The following is an 18801-nucleotide window of genomic DNA, read 5'->3' as shown; positions in this document are numbered from 1 at the left end:
TAGTGAAACTCAAGTTGTTATATATTATGTGAATGGAAGTCCAACGAGCAAAGACATGGGCAGAAATTTAATTCAAATTACTATATCCCTGACAGATTTGTTTGCAGCTTTTTAGTGTTCAGACTGTTGCACTCTGAATGCTCCTTTCAGTTCTATTGTTACTGAACACATCAGTAACAATTAATTGATATATACATATATATAAAATATAGATCTATACACATATATTTGGAAACAGGCAGGTTTATGTATGTGCATGCATGTATATGTTTGCACATATAAATGTATGTATACATGTGTGTGTATGGATATACGTAATACAGATGTCATGTACATTGGAAATCAGACTCCATAGTTTTTCTTTTCACTTTGGAACATGGAGGCCAGAGACAGGCCTGGGTTCCTTCTAATGCAAAAAAGGAAAGGGTAGATGGTAATGGGGGAGGAGTAAGGAAAAAGGAAATAGGACAGAGAGCATTTAGGAGCTTGGATAGTTGTTCCTACCAATGAGATGAGACAAATAAGACCTTTAGCAACTCCTAGTGATGGATTGAGTCCAATTTCCCTATTTCTTTCTTCTATAGATTGAAACCTCCTGGTTTTCCAGGAATCTGAACGAGTAGTAGGCAAAGGGATTATAATTGCCTTGCTGGACTATAATATTCACTATTTTCCTTATACTTAGAACAAGCCCTAATATATTCCATCTTCTTCAAGAGGCATTAAATATTAAAGTTTTTGCTGTAAAAGTGCCTGTATTTCTAATTCAGCATTAAAAAACTGACTCATGTTTCTTGTAAAGTGACACAATTTTCTCTATTATTATTGTTATTTGCTCCCCAGCATCTGGATTTTGAAAACAAGAAGTTATATACCTTAAGAGTGGAAGCAACCAACACTCATCCTGATCCTCGTTTTCTCCAACTGGGGCCATTCAAAGACACAGCTATGGTCAAAATTTCTGTGGAAGACATAGATGAACCTCCAGTGTTCAGCAGACCCTGGTATTTAATAGAAGTAGATGAAGATGCCAAGGAAGGAAACATTATTGGGCAGGTTGTAGCCCAAGACCCAGATATAACAAAGAATGCAATAAAGTAAGCCATTACACAATATAAAATGTTTTAGATGTGGGTTGAGTCTTATGCAAAAGAGTGGTGAGAGTGCAATGTAATAGGGGGCCACCTGCATAATTAAGCACATAGGGGCTACTGAAAAGTGTCAAGCAGATAAATATCAGTGGGAGCTTGTGAAGGCAAACACAGTTAACAGAGCAGACTATGCTCCTGAAGGACAGCTAATAGGATCCAGGTAAAAGGAAATGAGAGGTCAGCATTTAATGACATCTTGTTCTAGTACTTTCACCAAACTGTTCATAAGATTATCCTTTTAAAACATGTTTTCAGCAGCAAATTTATGTAAAATACTCAAAATGGTGTATTTCTACACTCATCGCTGGTTGATAGCCGTTGGCCTTCTGTACCTTCATAATCCCTTAGATATAACATTGTCCACCACGTTCTATAGCTTAACTATTTAATGATCACATTATAATAAAAAAATAAATTATTGTGATAAAGTCATAACTATTAGAGGTAAGAGTTCAGTGCTGTGAAATTGCTGTAATTGTCAGCCATCTGCTATTATTATCTGCAGTGACAAACACAGCACTGAAATTTGTGTATTTACCATGCAACTGATTATGAAACTTGATTTCTGCATTTCTGAACAAGCCTGTTATGTTCTGCATCAGTACAGTTTGAGGTAGGAGACATGAGGGAATGAAGAAAATAAAATATTTTAAAGTAATCTATGTATAAAATCTTGATTCAACCTGCTAAAACTAGTAACTACTAGACTAACTTAAAAAAAAAAATCCCAACACCTGTAAGATGATTTTTTCCTTGCTGAGAAAGAACAAAGCAAAAAAAAAAATGTCATAAAACGTGATTTTAGGAATTTTCATCTTAAACAACAACAAATGCTAGGATTTTTATGGTGATTTTGATGGTTCTTCTAACATCTCAAAAATATCTTGCTATAAATTGATAGTCAATTATATTTGAAATGCATGTCCTTCAATAACTGAGTTCTTCAAGAAACAATTAATTGGCAAAAATATTATCTAGAGAATGTTCATTTTTTAGTTGTTATTCCAGCATTTGCTTTATAAGCTAAAATGTAATTTCAAATATCAGTCTAACAAACTGCCCACATAAATAGTTTGCTTTTCATCCCACCCACTGGTCTTAAAAATCTGTTCGGTATTTGTAACATGTTGCACTTCTCAGGTAGCTACAGGAAAGCTTAAGCTAATTGTAAAGAAAATGTTCTTGATTAACCACAGTAAAAATTAGAAATGTTTTAGAGGTGGCTGTAGACACTGTCACAAGAGATAGTGATGCTCAGTTGTACTGTATCTTGACAGATATTCTGTGGATCGACACACTGACCTTGACAGAATATTTAACATCTATTCAGGAAATGGATCCTTATTCATCTCAAAGGCACTTGACCGGGAAGAAACTCCCTGGCACAACATCACTGTCATAGCAACTGAAATCAGTAAGTTGGAAATCATCTACCTCGGAACATTAGAACCAAGAAAAGATTGAAATTCTATAGTATCTATGATTTGTCTTGTTTCATTAGTTTTGCCCTTATTCAGTTATTAACAAGATGCAGAGTGTCTTTAAATGCACATCTCAAAGTTCAGTTTGGTACTTTAGGATTGTCTTTGCCCATTTATGAAAAGATAATTTTGAAATCTCAACAAAACTATATACAGTATATCTTATACAAGTTAACTGGTTCTCTGAGAATTCCCAGCAAATAATTTGGTGCAGGTGTGATGTACTGGCTTTATCCTAAGCTAAGTCTTTGGGAAAATCCTTGGAAAATAAAGATATCCATGACAAATAATACACTATCAGAATGACCATTGTAAACAGGGGAAGTATATATGGTTTACTTCAACCGTTTTAACTTAGCTCAGGAAATAGCTTCATTTGAAGCCAAAACTAGAGGAAATTCTTTGCCTTCCATGTCTGAAGCAAAGCCTGGCCCTAAGTCTTTCACCTGGATTCTTTACTATTCTGTTGGACCCTTTTAGATCCAGATGTCTTTTGCCTGTCTTTTTCCAGCAAACTGCTAATAGAGGGGAAAGAGAGATACTGATTTTAAGGAACAACTTTTATCCCTTCCTTCATTCTCCCTATAAATTCCCCAGGAGTCTATGTGCTTAACAGTCTGGGAGTCGGGTAATATGGAGAGATTAATTATATCCCCATTTTCAGAAAGACTTTCCTCATAAATGTTTTTTCATTGTTTGGTCAAATATGGCCTTGACCTTGAGTTGTGTTTGGTCTATTTTTTTTTTTTTTTTTTTTTTTTTGTGGTGGTTGTGTTGACTGACATTGTTTAACTGCTTTACCAATTTGAACAAGTAAATGTTCTTGACAGCTCAACCTCAGGAAGCAGCTTCTTCAATGAATCATTTACTGCACTGATGTATGGAATACAAGTCCATAATAACTCAGTGACCTCTTTTAATGCAAATCAATTTAAGATTACTTTATATTATTTCTAAAGATATATATACTATTATAGAACAAAATGTTTTAAATATACGCTTTATGCATATGGAATGCATGTCAGTAAAAAATGAAATGCAATTTTTTTGGTATAATCAAGAAAAATGAACATTTCTATTGTCTATTGAAAAAATAAATTTTATAATTTCAGGTCTTTTCATAGACATAGACTGTAAATCTTTGCATTGTAATATAAATAATTTTCTTGTTTCAGATAACCCTAAACAAAGTAGCCAGATACCTGTCTTCATCCGGATTTTAGACATAAATGATCATGCACCAGAATTTGCCAAATACTATGAAACATTTGTTTGTGAAAATGCAAAAGCAGGACAGGTAAACAAATACTTATTTTAATGAAGTACTTGTAATTAAACTATCCTGGAATATCCTCATGACGACTTTAAGGTATCTTAATTTGAACAACTGCAAACCAACCCAGCCTCTTTATTCCCTATCTTCTACAGAATCTACCAGTTGATTCAAAAACTGAGGAGATAAAAGATGCAGGATTGTACCCTAGTATAATAACATAACGTGTAATACAAAATTGTACTCTAATGTGGTTTTTCATTCCTAATATCAGAAAGTATTTTTCAGAAATACTTGTCATAATGCTACAAAACCCTTTATACTGTCTGATAATTCAAATTCTTTCTGGATTTTTTTCAAAGCTATAGTTAATGTAGCCACATCTTCAAGTGCAAAAGGGAGGAAAATCTTCTATTATGCTTTAGTAAAGGAGATGTGAAAAATAGACTTTTACAAAAATAACAGATAATGCAACTGTTTCCATTTTAAATTAAACTTCATTTTGGAATTAAGTAGAATTTGATCAAAGCTCATGTAGATGTCATTCTAAACTATTTCAGCAATTCTGTAATAAACTAAAAAGACAATAACAAGGTTTGTAGTGATAATAAAGTGAATAACTGGGAACTGGGAAAGAAGGCAGACCAACAGAATTCAGAGCCAAGATATTACAGAAATCTTTTGGTATTACTGCCATTAGAACCAACATCTATTTATGATAATGCCAGTCAGACTTTCAGTTTTAAATCCTGTGAAGAAAGGTCTATGTTTTGCTGAATGTTAATTCTGACAGTATTTAGCAAAGAACTGGATTTAATAGCAGATTGGGTATCTCAAGATGGTCTTTCAAGTATGGGCCTAAGTCCATGCATAAGCCTATTCTCTAGACTGATGCATTTTTGAGTGGAAGAAAAAGCTTGAGATCATTTTCACCAGCACAAATCTGGCTGGGCTTCTGCTCAAACGTAGACACCAGGATGGCGTCCTAAACTCAGTTTAGGTCTGTCCTTGTGTCTCGTTAGTTTTATGCAGACACCATCCAACCAAAGCTGACTGACTTCACAGAAATTATGTTGAAAGGATCAGAATGTAGGATATTTTGCTTGTCCTTAGATCACAGTGACAATACAACAGTCAGAGGCTTTACAGGGCTGTGGAATATGGATACACATCAGGAAGCATGCTCATGTTTTACCTTGGTCACTGTCCAGTGTTGTATTTAACACAGCCACGAGGGCTGCACTGATAGTAGCATAAATGGTACCTGAGATGAGTCTAGAATTTCAGATCCTGCAAAACTCTAGACAGAGCAAGTACATGCAATTTACCAGTTGCAATTCAAATGGTGTTTTATGAATGGTTTAACAGATGTGCGAGAGGGGAAAGAAAAAAAAAGAAAAAAAAAAAAAAAGAAGAGACCAAAAAGGGAGAAAAAGAGGATACAGTGGATTGCTGGAGCTTGCTTTCAATTCTACTATTCTACTTATTTTTTATTCATTGCACCTAATACTGGAATTTACGTAAGTGTGTTAGAAAGACAGAAGATACTTTGAATGAAATCACTTGGCTTTGAAGAGGTACTTGACCATGATTTTAATTCTTTTGCAAGAAAGTCTTTTTTAAGAAAGTAATTTTGATGTAAAAGACATAAATAGAGGGATATACATATCAAAGGCTGTGCTGAATTAAATTAAAACAGTGGAAGAAATTACAATATCAGAAAAATTAACAAGGAGCACCTTTCACAACTGGGGTTTATGATCAGAACATTGTGCCTTAACCAGAGACATAAATTGTCATGAGAATACAGTTCAAGCATTACATAATGAGCAAAAAATCCCTAAACTTCTGGTTATTGTACCCTCATAGTTGTTTGTTGATTTTTTTTTGTGTGTGTGATTTATAAGCTGTTTTTTCCAGGTAGAATACATGCAGATAATTCTAGCCATTCATTTCAAACAGCTGGCACATGACCTAAATTCTGTCTGTGCAAAAAATTCTCTTTGCACAAGATGAAACAGACAAATAAATCTTAAAATCTCAGTATAATGACTGATAGCAAAATAAGTTATGTACTTTTATTGCTTAACACAAAGAAAAGTTCCAAAGTTTACAAAGGAAGATTTCATTGAAATAAATCATGTGTAATTTTATCAACTAGCAAGACAGGTTTTGTCATATATTTGAATCAAGTTCAATCTAAGCATACTGCTTGTCACTTTCCTTAGCCCTATTTCCATCTAGTCTGGCATACCTAATTAAATATCCATTAATGGATAAAAATTAATTTATCTTTCTGGTAAATTCTGTGCTTTTCTAGCAGACATGACAGAGGTCTATTAGATAGGCATATTGTTATTCAGATCTCCCTTACATGTAGCATACCAATGTAATTCCAGGAATTATTTTCCCTAATTGGAAAGATAGTGTGCATCATGTGTAGCTGCAGAAGAATGAGAAATCCAGACTGTTTGTTCATGTTCTGTTTGTTAACAATTAGGTTCCTCAACACAGGCATGAGTTCGTATCTGGACATTTATGTGTAGTTGACTTAGCATTTCAGAAAACATATTACCTTCAGTACATGAGATAGATTACTTCTATTTTGGTGCCTAAAAGTATCAATGAATATAGAGATATAAACTTGAATACTGTGGCCTAGGCTGCTAAGTTCCATATAGCCTGTTGGGTTCATGTTTAGCAGTCCCCCCACAATACAATGAAGATATAGAATCATGTTGTGTTCATTTGGTACTACTCCACCTTATTTTAGAGATCACCTAAAGCAATTGTCTTATTAGAATCATTATTGCTTCTTTACACATCACAGCAGTGCTTCTACATCTGGTACCCATAGCAGGAGAGCCAGACTGAGAAGATAAATACATTTAGTTAATTTTTAATATTTTTTTTAATCGGGCCCAGCTATTAATCACACTGCTCTCTAAATCTCAGGTGCCTCAGTAAGCAGTCAAAATGATCAAATATTGCTCTCTGTCACCAAGTGACATTACTCATTCTCCCATCAGCAGATATTAGAGGCTGCATTTGTTGGGTTTTTCAGATAGCCTTTGGAGGGTCAGAAAAATGAAAATCCTAGAGTCTCTCCTCCTCCCCTGCCACTCTTTTGTCTCCAAACAACAATGGTAAGACTGAGGAGAAGCATCACTAGAGGTACATAAATAACTATGTTCATTAGGCTGGAATAGATTTGTCACCATGCAAGTCCCGTTCCACTGACTAATACACAGGCTAAAGAAAAATATGAGGCAGCCTTCCTCTTGCACAATTTACAAATCCCTAATCCTTTGCTGGCATGTTAGAGCCCCAGGGACTGTTGTGGGGAAGGCTCTGGTACAAGTTCTCTCATGCCCTTGTCACAGGAATTAATTGGGTCTTTTTAGCTGGATTAGAGGATGAGTCCTCTCCATGGAAACCAGGAAGATTTACTTGAAAAGAGTCTGATTTAACTGAACAATTTGGTAGTAACAATTTAGCTACTTTCAGCACACATCAGTAATAATATTTAATAAAACAGCCTGGGTTGCTTTTTTTTGCACTGATGCTATATTCTTTCCTGCCATTCAGGGGCTCTCAGACATCAGAACAGAGAGAGTTTGTTTCCTCCTTCAGAAAGCTGGCAGATTTTTCTTTTCATTAGTCTCCACACCCCATCTCCCTTTTTCAGATGGAGCAGAGATCAGATTTTTCATGTGGCCATTGCTAATTATCAGTCATGAGTTGTTTATACATTGTAGCTGCTTTCTCTGGCTAGACAGCTATTGGTGTGATTTAGTGAGAGACCCATGCTGACAGTCTGTCTCTCTTTTGAAGTAAGAATTGGAGTTCAAGAAAGAATTTTCCAACTTCTGATAAGCATTCAGTCCTGCTTTAAAACTGCCAACAGATTTGTGGAACAGAGCCAAGACTTGAAAACCAAACTGTTTCGCATTACCAAACATGAAGCTTTGTTAAGTGGCAGGCATTTTAGAACATTTTTGAAGACGTGAAGCATCAAAAGTCTATTCAAGTTTGCACACATGTGATGGAGGCAGCTTTCTGCAGCTAGCACCATACAGGTGTATAGACTAAAACTGTGCCTGTACATGTCTGATCACTCAAGCTGCAAAATGACAAGAAGAGCATCCACTGACAGCTGGATTGATTTTGAAACACTTCTATGTGGGGACACTTGAACTATATTATTATTTCACTCCTAGAGAAATGCAGTGACTTCAAAATCTACAAAATCTTCATTCAATCCACTGTGCTGTGTTATTAATACATTCAAGAACTGTATTAAGGAAAAAGGTCAAGAGAGGACAGGAGAAACACAGTTGCTCTTCCACCATTCCCCCATAGCATTTGCATACTACAACACTCTGATGATTGTCAAAAGCAACATCCCCCTTACATGTTTTTCATAGTATATTGCAAAGTGGTGATATCTTTCCAGATTCCTTGACAAATATATTCAGCACAAAGAAAGTGTAATAAATTTCAAGAATTACAAAGTCAGTGCTCCAAGATCCAGGATTTGTTCTGACCTCTCCTATACCACTTCCGAAAAAAGTGTCAGACAAAATCAAACAGCAAAATGTCCCAAACATTCCTTTCTCAAGTGCCTAGTGACACTTTTTAAGTCTTATCTCAGAAACAGCTGGAAGTAGATAAATGACATTTGAGAAATTTTTCTGTTGTGCAGAGGTTTACTCTGTTGTACAGGTTTAACTAAGAGCATAGTAAAAAAGAACAAAAGCCCAAATGATTCAAGTGGATTGAAGGCCTACTCTTCTGCATATCTATAATCACATACAAGAAACAGCAAAATTCAGCAGCTGTTAGTGTATCTCTAGCTTAACAATGTCTGTCTCTGGTGGTCTTACATCTCTGAGCCTGAAAGCACAATTTTCATGCTATATGATATTTACATTCTTTTAAAACTTCAGAATGGCACCGTCTACAACAGCAGACCATTTTTAAATTCCTTTGAAAGTGGCATTTTTTTCACTGTCTTATTTAAAGTGAATTTTAAAAGAAGGAATTTTGAAAAAAAGGTTTAAAAATACAATAGCAATCACCAGTATGCTGCTGTTTTGAAAGAAGAAGCAGCAGATTGCATTACACTCTTTGTCTCAAATTCTGTTTTATTAGTAAAAATTTGTAACCTGAAAATATATTGCATCTGTCCATTTATAGACCTCATCTTGTTCAGCTTTCTTAAAATGAGCCTTTCAAGAATCTGTCTGAAGCACGCTGCTGCATTTTTAAAGTGTGTTCTGTAGAGCCAATGTGCTATGGGTGTTTATTCTCCTGACATGCCAAGCCAGCACAGACTGAAAAGCCAGTCTAAAAAGTGGCTAGCTGGTGCTGACCTCTATACTGTTCAAGATGCACTGCTAGCTTAACTTTTACTTTAATGGTTCCTGTCTTCCTTTTGGAGACAGTCCCAAGACTGAGCCCAAACCCAAGTCCCCCCCTTGTGCAGCTCTCCATGTCCACAAATGCAGCCTCGGGAACAGTAAGGGCAAGCTCTGAAGTGCACAGGGACCTTTGATATCTCAGAATCTTTCCCCCATGTCCATGTGTGTCGTGTCCCCCGTCCCACCCCCCCACCTCCACCCCCCCAGCTTTTACTCAATTTCTGTCTTTAAAAAGCTTAAAGAGAACTAGAGAGTGGGCTATGTCTATGGATGTGCCAGATACATGGAAGGGATCTGTGACTAGGCAGTTTATTCATCCCCGATCACTTTTTCAGAGATGAGTAGCTATAAAATAGCTTGAACATAAACTATGGTCACAATTATGACTGTGGTGTAAGTCATGGCCTTAAAAACACAGTATCTAGGAGAAAAAAACCCCACCACAAAACAGTATTATAATCACACCATTTTCACTTTTGAAAAAATAATGCCAATGGGAAATAGGTCTAAACCCTTTAAAAGAATCTCTGGCCTTCATCATGAAATAGAATTTTCAATAAATTTTTTTCCAGTGTGAATAATTCCTCCTTTACAACTCACTCATCTTACATTGTCAAACTGCTACAAACACTTTGTCCTGAGTGTAAAAGAGAAAACTTTATGTCAATCCCTAAGTTCAAATTTTCCATACCCTCAAAGACAAAGTTGACCTCTAAAAAACTGAATTTATCCAAGAAGATCCACTCAAGAGTATGAGACTGTTTCTTTAAATACACAGAAGTGCAGTGCACACACAACCTTCAAAATGATTACAATAATGCTGTATTTTATAAATTGTGCTCATTTTCATGGGAAACTATGGAAGAAAGAAAAAGAATTTGAATGCTTTTTAGCTTCTCTAAGCCTAATACGCTTGAAATATATTTGAATAATTTTCTTGAAATAACTTTTGCCTCATAAATCTTACGCTATTAGAGATCTTTCTCTCAACTTCTGGTGGAGTGATCATAACTCAATGTACATAACTGCTTCAGACTGGAAGAACACATTTTCAACATGAAATTACAATGTGTACAGGGAAAAGTAACAATTTTTTTCCTGTAACTCTGATACCTACGTTAAAAACGGCTACATCTTTTTCATTTCTGCAGTGATTATCTTTGACATCATTCTCTTTTATTTAAAGCTGTATAACAGACCCCCCCCCCCCCACATTAATTAGATAATTGTAATTTCATTTTACCTATTCATAATTTGGAAAAATTAACCTGCAATCATTCTCTCTTATTGTTCTTTTATTCCCCTGTCTACCTGGTGGAAAAGCAGTCAGTTCTCAATTTTGTAGCCAGTAGTTAGAGCAGGTAATACGTTTTGGTTGTCTTTTTTTTTCCTTCTTCAGCCTTACCATCAACAATAAATTTTCAATGTAATTAGGTTCACTTATGCCTGATACAATTGTCCTTCTCCATGTGGCTTGCACATGAAGGGAATCAAATCCATATCCTATAAACATTCCACTGATTACCACCTGAAAAAGCCCCAAAATACTCAACCACAATTTCTGGTAGCTATTTATCAGGATATTTTCTCCAGCAGTTTTTCAGCAAGTAATTGCATAAATATTATCACATATTCTAATTCTCTATTCTCTTTGGTACTTTTGCACTTTTTCTGTCTTTTCAAACTTGTGAAAATATAAGACAAAAATTTTCTCATTTCAGTTTGGTATTTTAGTCGTATCAGAAGGAAATTTTTTTGGTAGCAATATTACATTTTTGCATTAAACAGCACAAAACTAAGATCAAGCACTATCCTGGTCTTGCTTTCTGTATTGCCACTCTCCAAGGCAAATTACAGCATGAGAAAAGCAACGGAACACTGGAAAAATGTCAACATAATCAGACACTCAGCAACATACTGAACAGGTTGCTTTGCCATAAACAGAGATTTGGCTAATCCTGGGAAACAGCTACAACTTTTAAAAAAAAAATCTAATACTTTAAAAGTGAGGAGACCTTTAATACGAAGTTATTATTCTAATCACACTTAGAAATCCTTCCTTCATTATAGTCACATCCTCATGTACAGGCTGATATTCACAAATAACCTTTCAAATTCCTCAACGTGACTCAAAAATAAAAAGAACATGATAAAAACAAATCTTTTGGTTGTTTTCAAAGGAGCTGCTAGGAAGTGTATGAGCCAAACTCAGATGTCTCTACTGGGTTATTTATAACAATATTATTTGCTATAATAAAAATATCCCAAAATTAACGAAAAAAATGGGCTAAATGCTCATTGTGCAGTACAGCACTTGCAGCAGCAGGTTTCTGAAAGATACAGTAAGAAAAACCCTTTAGTATTTTTGGTAGCCCTATAATTATGTATATCTAATACAGTGTTCCATCCTGAGAGATGCTAAATACCCTCCAAAATTTAACAGTAGCCTCGAGTAGCATCAAGCTGATGTTCAAAGAAAGAACATAAGGAAAAGGCATTCCTCACTTGCTTGCTGCAAAACTTAAAAATCATGTCATTGTTACTTGTCAATTACTGTATTTCTTGAAGAAGTCATGCTGTACTTTCCCTGGAAATATCAGAAAAACAAGCTGTGAAGTAAGTCTTTGATAACAAGTGGCTTTGATGTCTGTGGGATTTCAAGAAACCCTCCACACTGGAAACACTTGAAAACCTCAAGACAGGCATTGGCTCCCTCATGACTTTCAAAGAAACAAGTCTGACTGCTGAGCTCTTTCTGCCTTTTAAGTTTAGGGGCCATAGGAACTTGCTTGTACTGAGTTGCAGCATCCTTAGTTCAATCTTACTCCCATTCTCATGCCACGAAGTTTTGTCATCTTGTGATTGAACTCAAACATGTCCTTGCAAGCCAAGGTGGAGTATGGGTCTCTTGGTGCAATACCTGCTTGGAAGTGCAACAGACAGAGCAGTCATTCAAACTGCTCCTGGAGTTACTGTGACTCATGCAACCCGGCATGGTGTTAACTGTTGCAAGTCATTTCACAAACCGCAGCTATTCCCAGCTATCTTTTCCTTCCTCAGTTCTGCAGTTGTTTTCCTCAGCCTCTATCTGTCAGTCTAGTAGCAGATAGATAGCAAAAGAGTTAAATGCTAGCATATATATGTGTCTCTATATATGTAAGTATACACATCTGCATGTTTTGATGCAACAGGACAGCCTGTGCAATCCAGAGGCCTCTCTGTTTCAGTCCACTCTGCTCTGACCCTGTGCTGGCACCATCGTGGCTCCTTCCCAGCTGGGCCTGAGTGGCCTTGTTAAAGCAGCTATAAAGTTCCATAGCCAGAAGATTCAATTTAGGAGGGAGTAAAGCATCTCTTTTTATTATCTCAGGAGAACTGAGCATCCTGCCAGTGCAGTACTCCAAATATATCGCCGGAAGCAGATGAGATGGACTGGGAATTAGACCCACTTAGCAACTGGTTTACGCTCTACTCTCTTATTGCTACACGAGGCCAAAGGAGGTTTATACCTTATTCAGACAGTCAACTGTTTCTGTATCGCTGCAAGATACTGAGTACAAATCAAAGCACATGGCTGTCCTGCAGTGAGGACTGGCCCTTTTTTCATCCTTCGTTATGTATTTAAACAATAAAACAACAATTTACTTACTGTAACCTCTCCTGTGTTTATGTGTGGCTTAGGACATCGATTTGTGTCTTTAGATAGAGATTCATTGTATTTTTTACTGCACATGAAAAGCAGAGACCTTATTTCAAACACAAGATTTCTAAAATATCATGATATACTGTTTCTTTATAGCTCATACAGACTGTGAGTGCGGTTGACAAAGATGAGCCTCCCCGAGGACACAAATTTTTCTTTGAGTTGGTGCCAGAATTTGCTGTTCATCCAAACTTCTCCATTGTAGACAACAAAGGTAACTGCTGACCAGTACCACCACCCCATCACCCCCCCCCCCTCCAATACCACTTAAAACTTCATCCAGCAACATCTATTTATTCTCCTTTTTTTGTTCTAGATAACACAGCAGGAATTATGACTAGAAGAAATGGATACAGCCGTAATAAGATGAGTACCTATCTCCTGCCAGTCATAATATTTGACAACGACTACCCGATCCAGAGCAGCACGGGCACGCTGACCATCCGGGTGTGCGCCTGCGACAGCCGGGGGAACATGCAGTCCTGCAGCGCTGAGGCCTTGCTCCTCCCGGCTGGCCTCAGCACGGGGGCACTGGTTGCCATTCTCCTCTGCATCATTATCCTGCTAGGCAAGTACATGTAACCAGCTGTTTAATTGACTAGGTAAAGGTCTGGTCAATTGTCCACCCCTGATATTCTTTAACCCCTTATTCTCATGACCCTGAAGAACAATATTTCATTTCTGATGTTTTGGTTTAGGTTGTTGTTTTTTTTTTTTTTTTAACAACTGTTTTATAGGATGGAAAAGGAGCTGAGAGAGCAGGAGGTGGAGCTACTATGGGCTGTTTGTCATCATTACTCTTCAGAACAAAAGAGCGAGACAATCAGTGTTATTTAGATGAAATAAATTAGAAAACCTAGGGTCAGGATTAGATACCATGCTCATTTGAGTGATGTTTTATTTTATAAATAGATCTTAATTTATATCCAGGACTTTAAAATCATATTCCTGAAGCTGCATAATAAGTTTCTCAGGGATTAAAAAATTATCAATTATACTGGTTATTTAATAATGAATTATTTGTAATTTTTATATTTGGGAAATATTTAGCTCAAAAACATAGAAGAGAAATGTTCAATTATTTGCAAGTTGCAGCGAGAGCAGCTGGTTAAATAAAATGTGAACGCAGAAGTTAAATGGATGATTGGAAAGCAAAAGCATTAGAAAGATTATGTGATATATGAAGAAACTAGAATAAATGCTAGATCATAACCTGCTGCTAAGAACATAAAAATTGCATCTTACATATTTTTCTTACCAGAGAAGTGACTCGTTAAAAGTGTCATCATCATCTTTATTTTCCAGTCAAACTCTGTGGAAAACCTCTTTCCCTTTGCACCTGTCCTAGCAAACACAGCTTGCCAAGGGAGCAGTGACATGTTTACAAGCGTCACTTTATATCATTCTAAGGACATTACTCTATTTTCAGTTTTTAGGTTGGATTCAAGTTACCTCCAGTAAATATTCAGTGGACCACAGAGGCTGTTAGGAAAGGGGCAATATGTAGGAACTGTATCAGTACTTTCGGGCATAGGGAAGTGAGGGTATTTGAGCTCTGACAAACCGATTTGCCGTACTGCTTAGGTTCAAGCATCACTGCTGGCCTGGGTTTAGTGTGAGTCAGCTTGGATTCCCCAACATGTTGCCCAGGCATAGTCTGAGCCGCAGAACTTGCAGGGCACCACTTCCAGCAGGCAATTATGGTTCAAACTCTGCCACATCTAGCACTCTACCTTGTATAGTTCTTAACACAATGTCAACAGGCTCTGCATCTTCAAAGCCACCCTTCATGCACATTCCCAGCATCGTACCATGATATGTGAAAGATATCAGTTCCCCTCTCCCTACCCACAGCACATTCAATCTTCCCTCTTACTCACCAGTACTAAAGTGGTTTGGAGTAAAAACTTTGCTACTAAGACTCAACAAAATTGCTCAGCATTGCTGTAATGTGTGGTTTGGCAACCACTCTGATGCTTCATTGACAAATGATCTCCCTGGCCCCTCTAATTTACTCCAGCTACTGGAGCTAGGGTCAGATTTTTAAATGCATTAAAGCTTTGAATTTCTACTGAAACCAATAGCATTTAGGCACTAGAACGTATTTATAAATTTTTCCTCAGTTTTTCATCTCCCTCTGTAGAGGTTAATTTTCGTGTCAATCCTTACCTCTCCAAAAGGAAGAGTTATTCAACTAAAATTTCTTAAACTAGGGGGATCGTGTTTTTAAAAAGAAACATTTAATCATTGCTCCTGTGGGTTTAAAATAGCTTAACTTTTTGACTGCCATAAAATCATTAATATTTTTCCTTATTAACTTCAACTTGGAGATAGCTTTTATCATTATTTTCCTGCTAAAATCCCACCCCAGCCTTAAAACTTTTCCAGTTCAACAGATAATGTAAATTATTTGTTCATGTATTTAATTTCTAACTGCCCATTTCTTCATTCATGTTTTGTTTCCTTTCAGTATTAGTTGTCTTGTTTACGGCTCTTAAGAGACAGAGGAAGAAAGAACCCTTGATCATCTCAAAGGATGATGTTCGGGACAACATTGTGACCTACAACGATGAAGGAGGTGGGGAAGAAGACACGCAGGCTTTTGACATTGGCACACTGAGAAATCCAGAAGCGAGAGAGGAAAGTAAGATAAGAAGAGATGTTATCCCAGAAACTATATTTCAGATAAGACGGACTGCACCTCTTTGGGAAAATATTGACGTCCAAGATTTTATTCATAGAAGGTTAAAGGAAAATGATTTAGACCCAGCTGCTCCTCCTTATGATTCACTAGCAACATACGCCTACGAAGGAAATGATTCCATAGCAAATTCCCTGAGCTCCCTGGAATCACTTACCACAGAGGGCAACCAAGACTACGATTACCTCAGTGACTGGGGACCTCGGTTTAAAAAATTAGCAGATATGTATGGTGGAGAAGACAGTGATCGAGACTAAGCAAGTAATCTGTGACCTGGTCAGTATTAGTGGAATTCATGTCTATGTTACTAGATACAGTGGCCTACTCTCTCTTACTTGGGAATAAAAAAACTTACAAAAAATAGGTGTTGTCTTAGTAAGGGTTTGCTTAATCAATAAGTCAACGTGAATGAATATAAATGATTTAGATTTTAAAAAAATCTATAATTCACCCTCTCTGCCTAGAAACCTCTGATGAAAGGTTTTTATTAACAACGAAAAGACAATAAAAGGCTTTTTGTGCCTTTAATAATGAGATGGAACCTTAATTTTTTTTAATTGCTTTGCATTACCTTTCCTACTAGCTAGGACAGTGTGCGCCTGCATTGTAACATATTCTCAAAAATATACTTTGAAAAAGTTTAATATTACTGCCATATTTATTGAGTTAAAGAATGTCTGTGTGTTGATTCATCATGATATTTTTATATATGTATATTTATATTTTTGTATTTTTATTAAATAAATTAGTATTTATAAAAACACTACTTATTCACGCACTTTGTTAATCATAAGGAACTGTCCAATCTTTCTGAACAAGGGAAACTGCGTATTGTGCAATACTTCAATTTTGAATGCATCTTCTTATATTGGATTAGTGCTTGAAATGTACTGTGCAAGAACAATATAGAGAGAGTTCTCTGTGATGGGAATGCAGTGTAGAAAAAAGAAAAATTATTTTGAAAAAGTGATTATAAATAAATGCAGTCTGACTTGCAATGTGTATTACTATATGGCATAATAGTATAGTTTCATTGTGAAACTTGCCCCCACATACCTTCTTATATAGGTGACCAGTGATAAGATTTAACAGATATATGCCTGGGCATTTAAGGAACCATGAAGGTTTATCCTGCTAGATATGTAAATGATTTTATAATATGCCTTTTAAAAAATTGAATAATTAAGAAAACATCAATAATGAAAGGAAGGTTTTTGTATTCTAATCTTATTTTTAGGTTTTGAGGCAAATCAGACATGTTACTAATAACTTCTTTTATAATCAAAGTGAGCCAAGCAATAAAAACAAAGTCAAACTACTAGTTCATTAAAGATGTTACTGTTTTCTTGCTTCAAAGAAGTGCATACATTTGCATATTTTCTAAAACATTAATGACAAACTTCAAGTATATATTTGTGTTTAAAATCTGTTTGCCGGATCAGCGTTTATGCAATGCACATTTTCTTTCAGAACACAGGACAGGAGGAATTTACCTGGATCACATGTGACATAACTGAGACTTGCAAGGTTCATCCACATTTCTTTAAAGAATAGAAAAACTTTTAAAAGTCAATTTTTTCAAACAAAAAATCAATGTCATCAACAGTATAGGATGTACACTATCCATAATGTTTCCATTTTTAATATTGATTTTAGGGAAAACCAAGTGCATATTGATGTCCATAATAATAATATTTTAAGGTTTTATCTAGGTTACTTAATTATTTTTCAGAAGGAAGCTTAAGATACACATTTGCAATGTTATGTGGACTACTGAGGCACTCACCTCTTACCACAAAGATACAAAAGACGCTACACACAAGGTCACTTCACCTAGATATAGGAACACACTCCTGCTTAACATTTTCTTCTCTACTATGTTGACTTTCAGATGTTTTCTCAAAAAATATCATTTTACTATTATTTATTTTATCCTTCTACCATATTCTTCTGACAGCCCCAAGGATGCTTCTCGTTTTCTGATACTGTACTCCTCTTTTTTTGGGGTGGTGGTGGTGTGTGTCAGGGGATTGTTGTTCCTTCCAGACAAGTGCCTGAACAGCTCACTGTAAGCTGCGTGTCAGGTCCACAACACTATGTTGCAAGCAAAAAACTTGAGTGGCACAAGTCAAAATAACCTCCATCCATGTGGGAGCCATGTACATGGATGTGATGTAGTTACAAGACATCAGTGTATAGCATAAGAATGCATATTTCTTATTTTGGAATTTTTTTTTGAGGTGAAAACAAAAGACTTATGGAACGTATGTTCTCAACAGTGTTGCATGCAAAGTGAAAGTACACCGGAATGCCTTGGTCTTTCAATGCAATTTTCATAGTTTTAAGGCACTGCCTTAAGATGTGATAGAAGGAAAAAAATGGACAATAAAACAGCTATGTCCCTGAAGAGATATGAGTGTGGAAAAAAGTTAAAAGAAAAAACAAAACAAAACAAGAATATAGGAAGAACTTCCTTGACTTATAGAAACTGTACACCTAAACTTCATCTTCAGTGACAAACACAGTAGATTGGGCTAAGAGGAGTTTTAAGAACCCTGTAAGTTGTCATTAGAAATCTGCATATCACACAGTGATGTAGAATGGCAGGAGAGAGGAAAAAGAAAATACGTCTGACCTCAAGCACAGACAGATACAGACAAGGTATATGCCAGTGGAGCTGAATAACTTGTTAAGATGTGAAGAGTTGGTGCAGGACACATCAAAGGGCATCAGTTTGATTTAGAGAGGCTCCTGGTGGAAGGCAGGATGAAGGAAACAGGGTGTGAGGAAATCTTTCTTGAAGACATATAAATGTAATTTATAAATTAAATTTTCCACACAGAAATAATCTTATTTGTGTATTGTTATTTATCTACACCCCTACCCCACTCCCCCACCCCCCAACCCTTTTTTTTTTTTTTTTTTTTTCTCTCCTCAGAAAGGAGTGACAGAAAATAAGAAGTAATGTAGAAGTCACCTCACAGAATGCTCTGGTAAAGACATGTCCTCAGAATCATGATGTCATAGTACTACGGTGGTACTGGGAAAAGCAGAAACTCCAGAAGATCA

At 36.2% G+C, this 18801-nt stretch overlaps 1 protein-coding gene across 1 annotated transcript in view; it reads left to right on the top strand.

Moving 5' to 3' along the window:
• CDH9 (cadherin 9) overlaps positions 1 to 16406 on the top strand; it is a 66774-nt gene extending 50368 nt beyond the window's left edge. Inside the window, exons 6-11 of the mRNA XM_040588779.1 lie at positions 844 to 1097; positions 2429 to 2565; positions 3808 to 3929; positions 13128 to 13245; positions 13348 to 13599; positions 15502 to 16406. Of these exons, the coding sequence (XP_040444713.1) occupies positions 844 to 1097; positions 2429 to 2565; positions 3808 to 3929; positions 13128 to 13245; positions 13348 to 13599; positions 15502 to 15989 (1371 nt within the window). The 3' untranslated portion in view covers positions 15990 to 16406. The remainder of the gene's footprint in view (positions 1 to 843; positions 1098 to 2428; positions 2566 to 3807; positions 3930 to 13127; positions 13246 to 13347; positions 13600 to 15501) is intronic.
• The last annotated feature ends 2395 nt before the right edge of the window (positions 16407 to 18801 follow it).

The sequence above is a fragment of the Falco naumanni genome, chromosome 3, assembly GCF_017639655.2.
Source record: "Falco naumanni isolate bFalNau1 chromosome 3, bFalNau1.pat, whole genome shotgun sequence".
Taxonomy (NCBI): domain Eukaryota; kingdom Metazoa; phylum Chordata; class Aves; order Falconiformes; family Falconidae; genus Falco; species Falco naumanni.
Note: the sequence above shows the minus strand (reverse complement) of the source record. Positions and strands in the feature narration are given on the sequence as shown.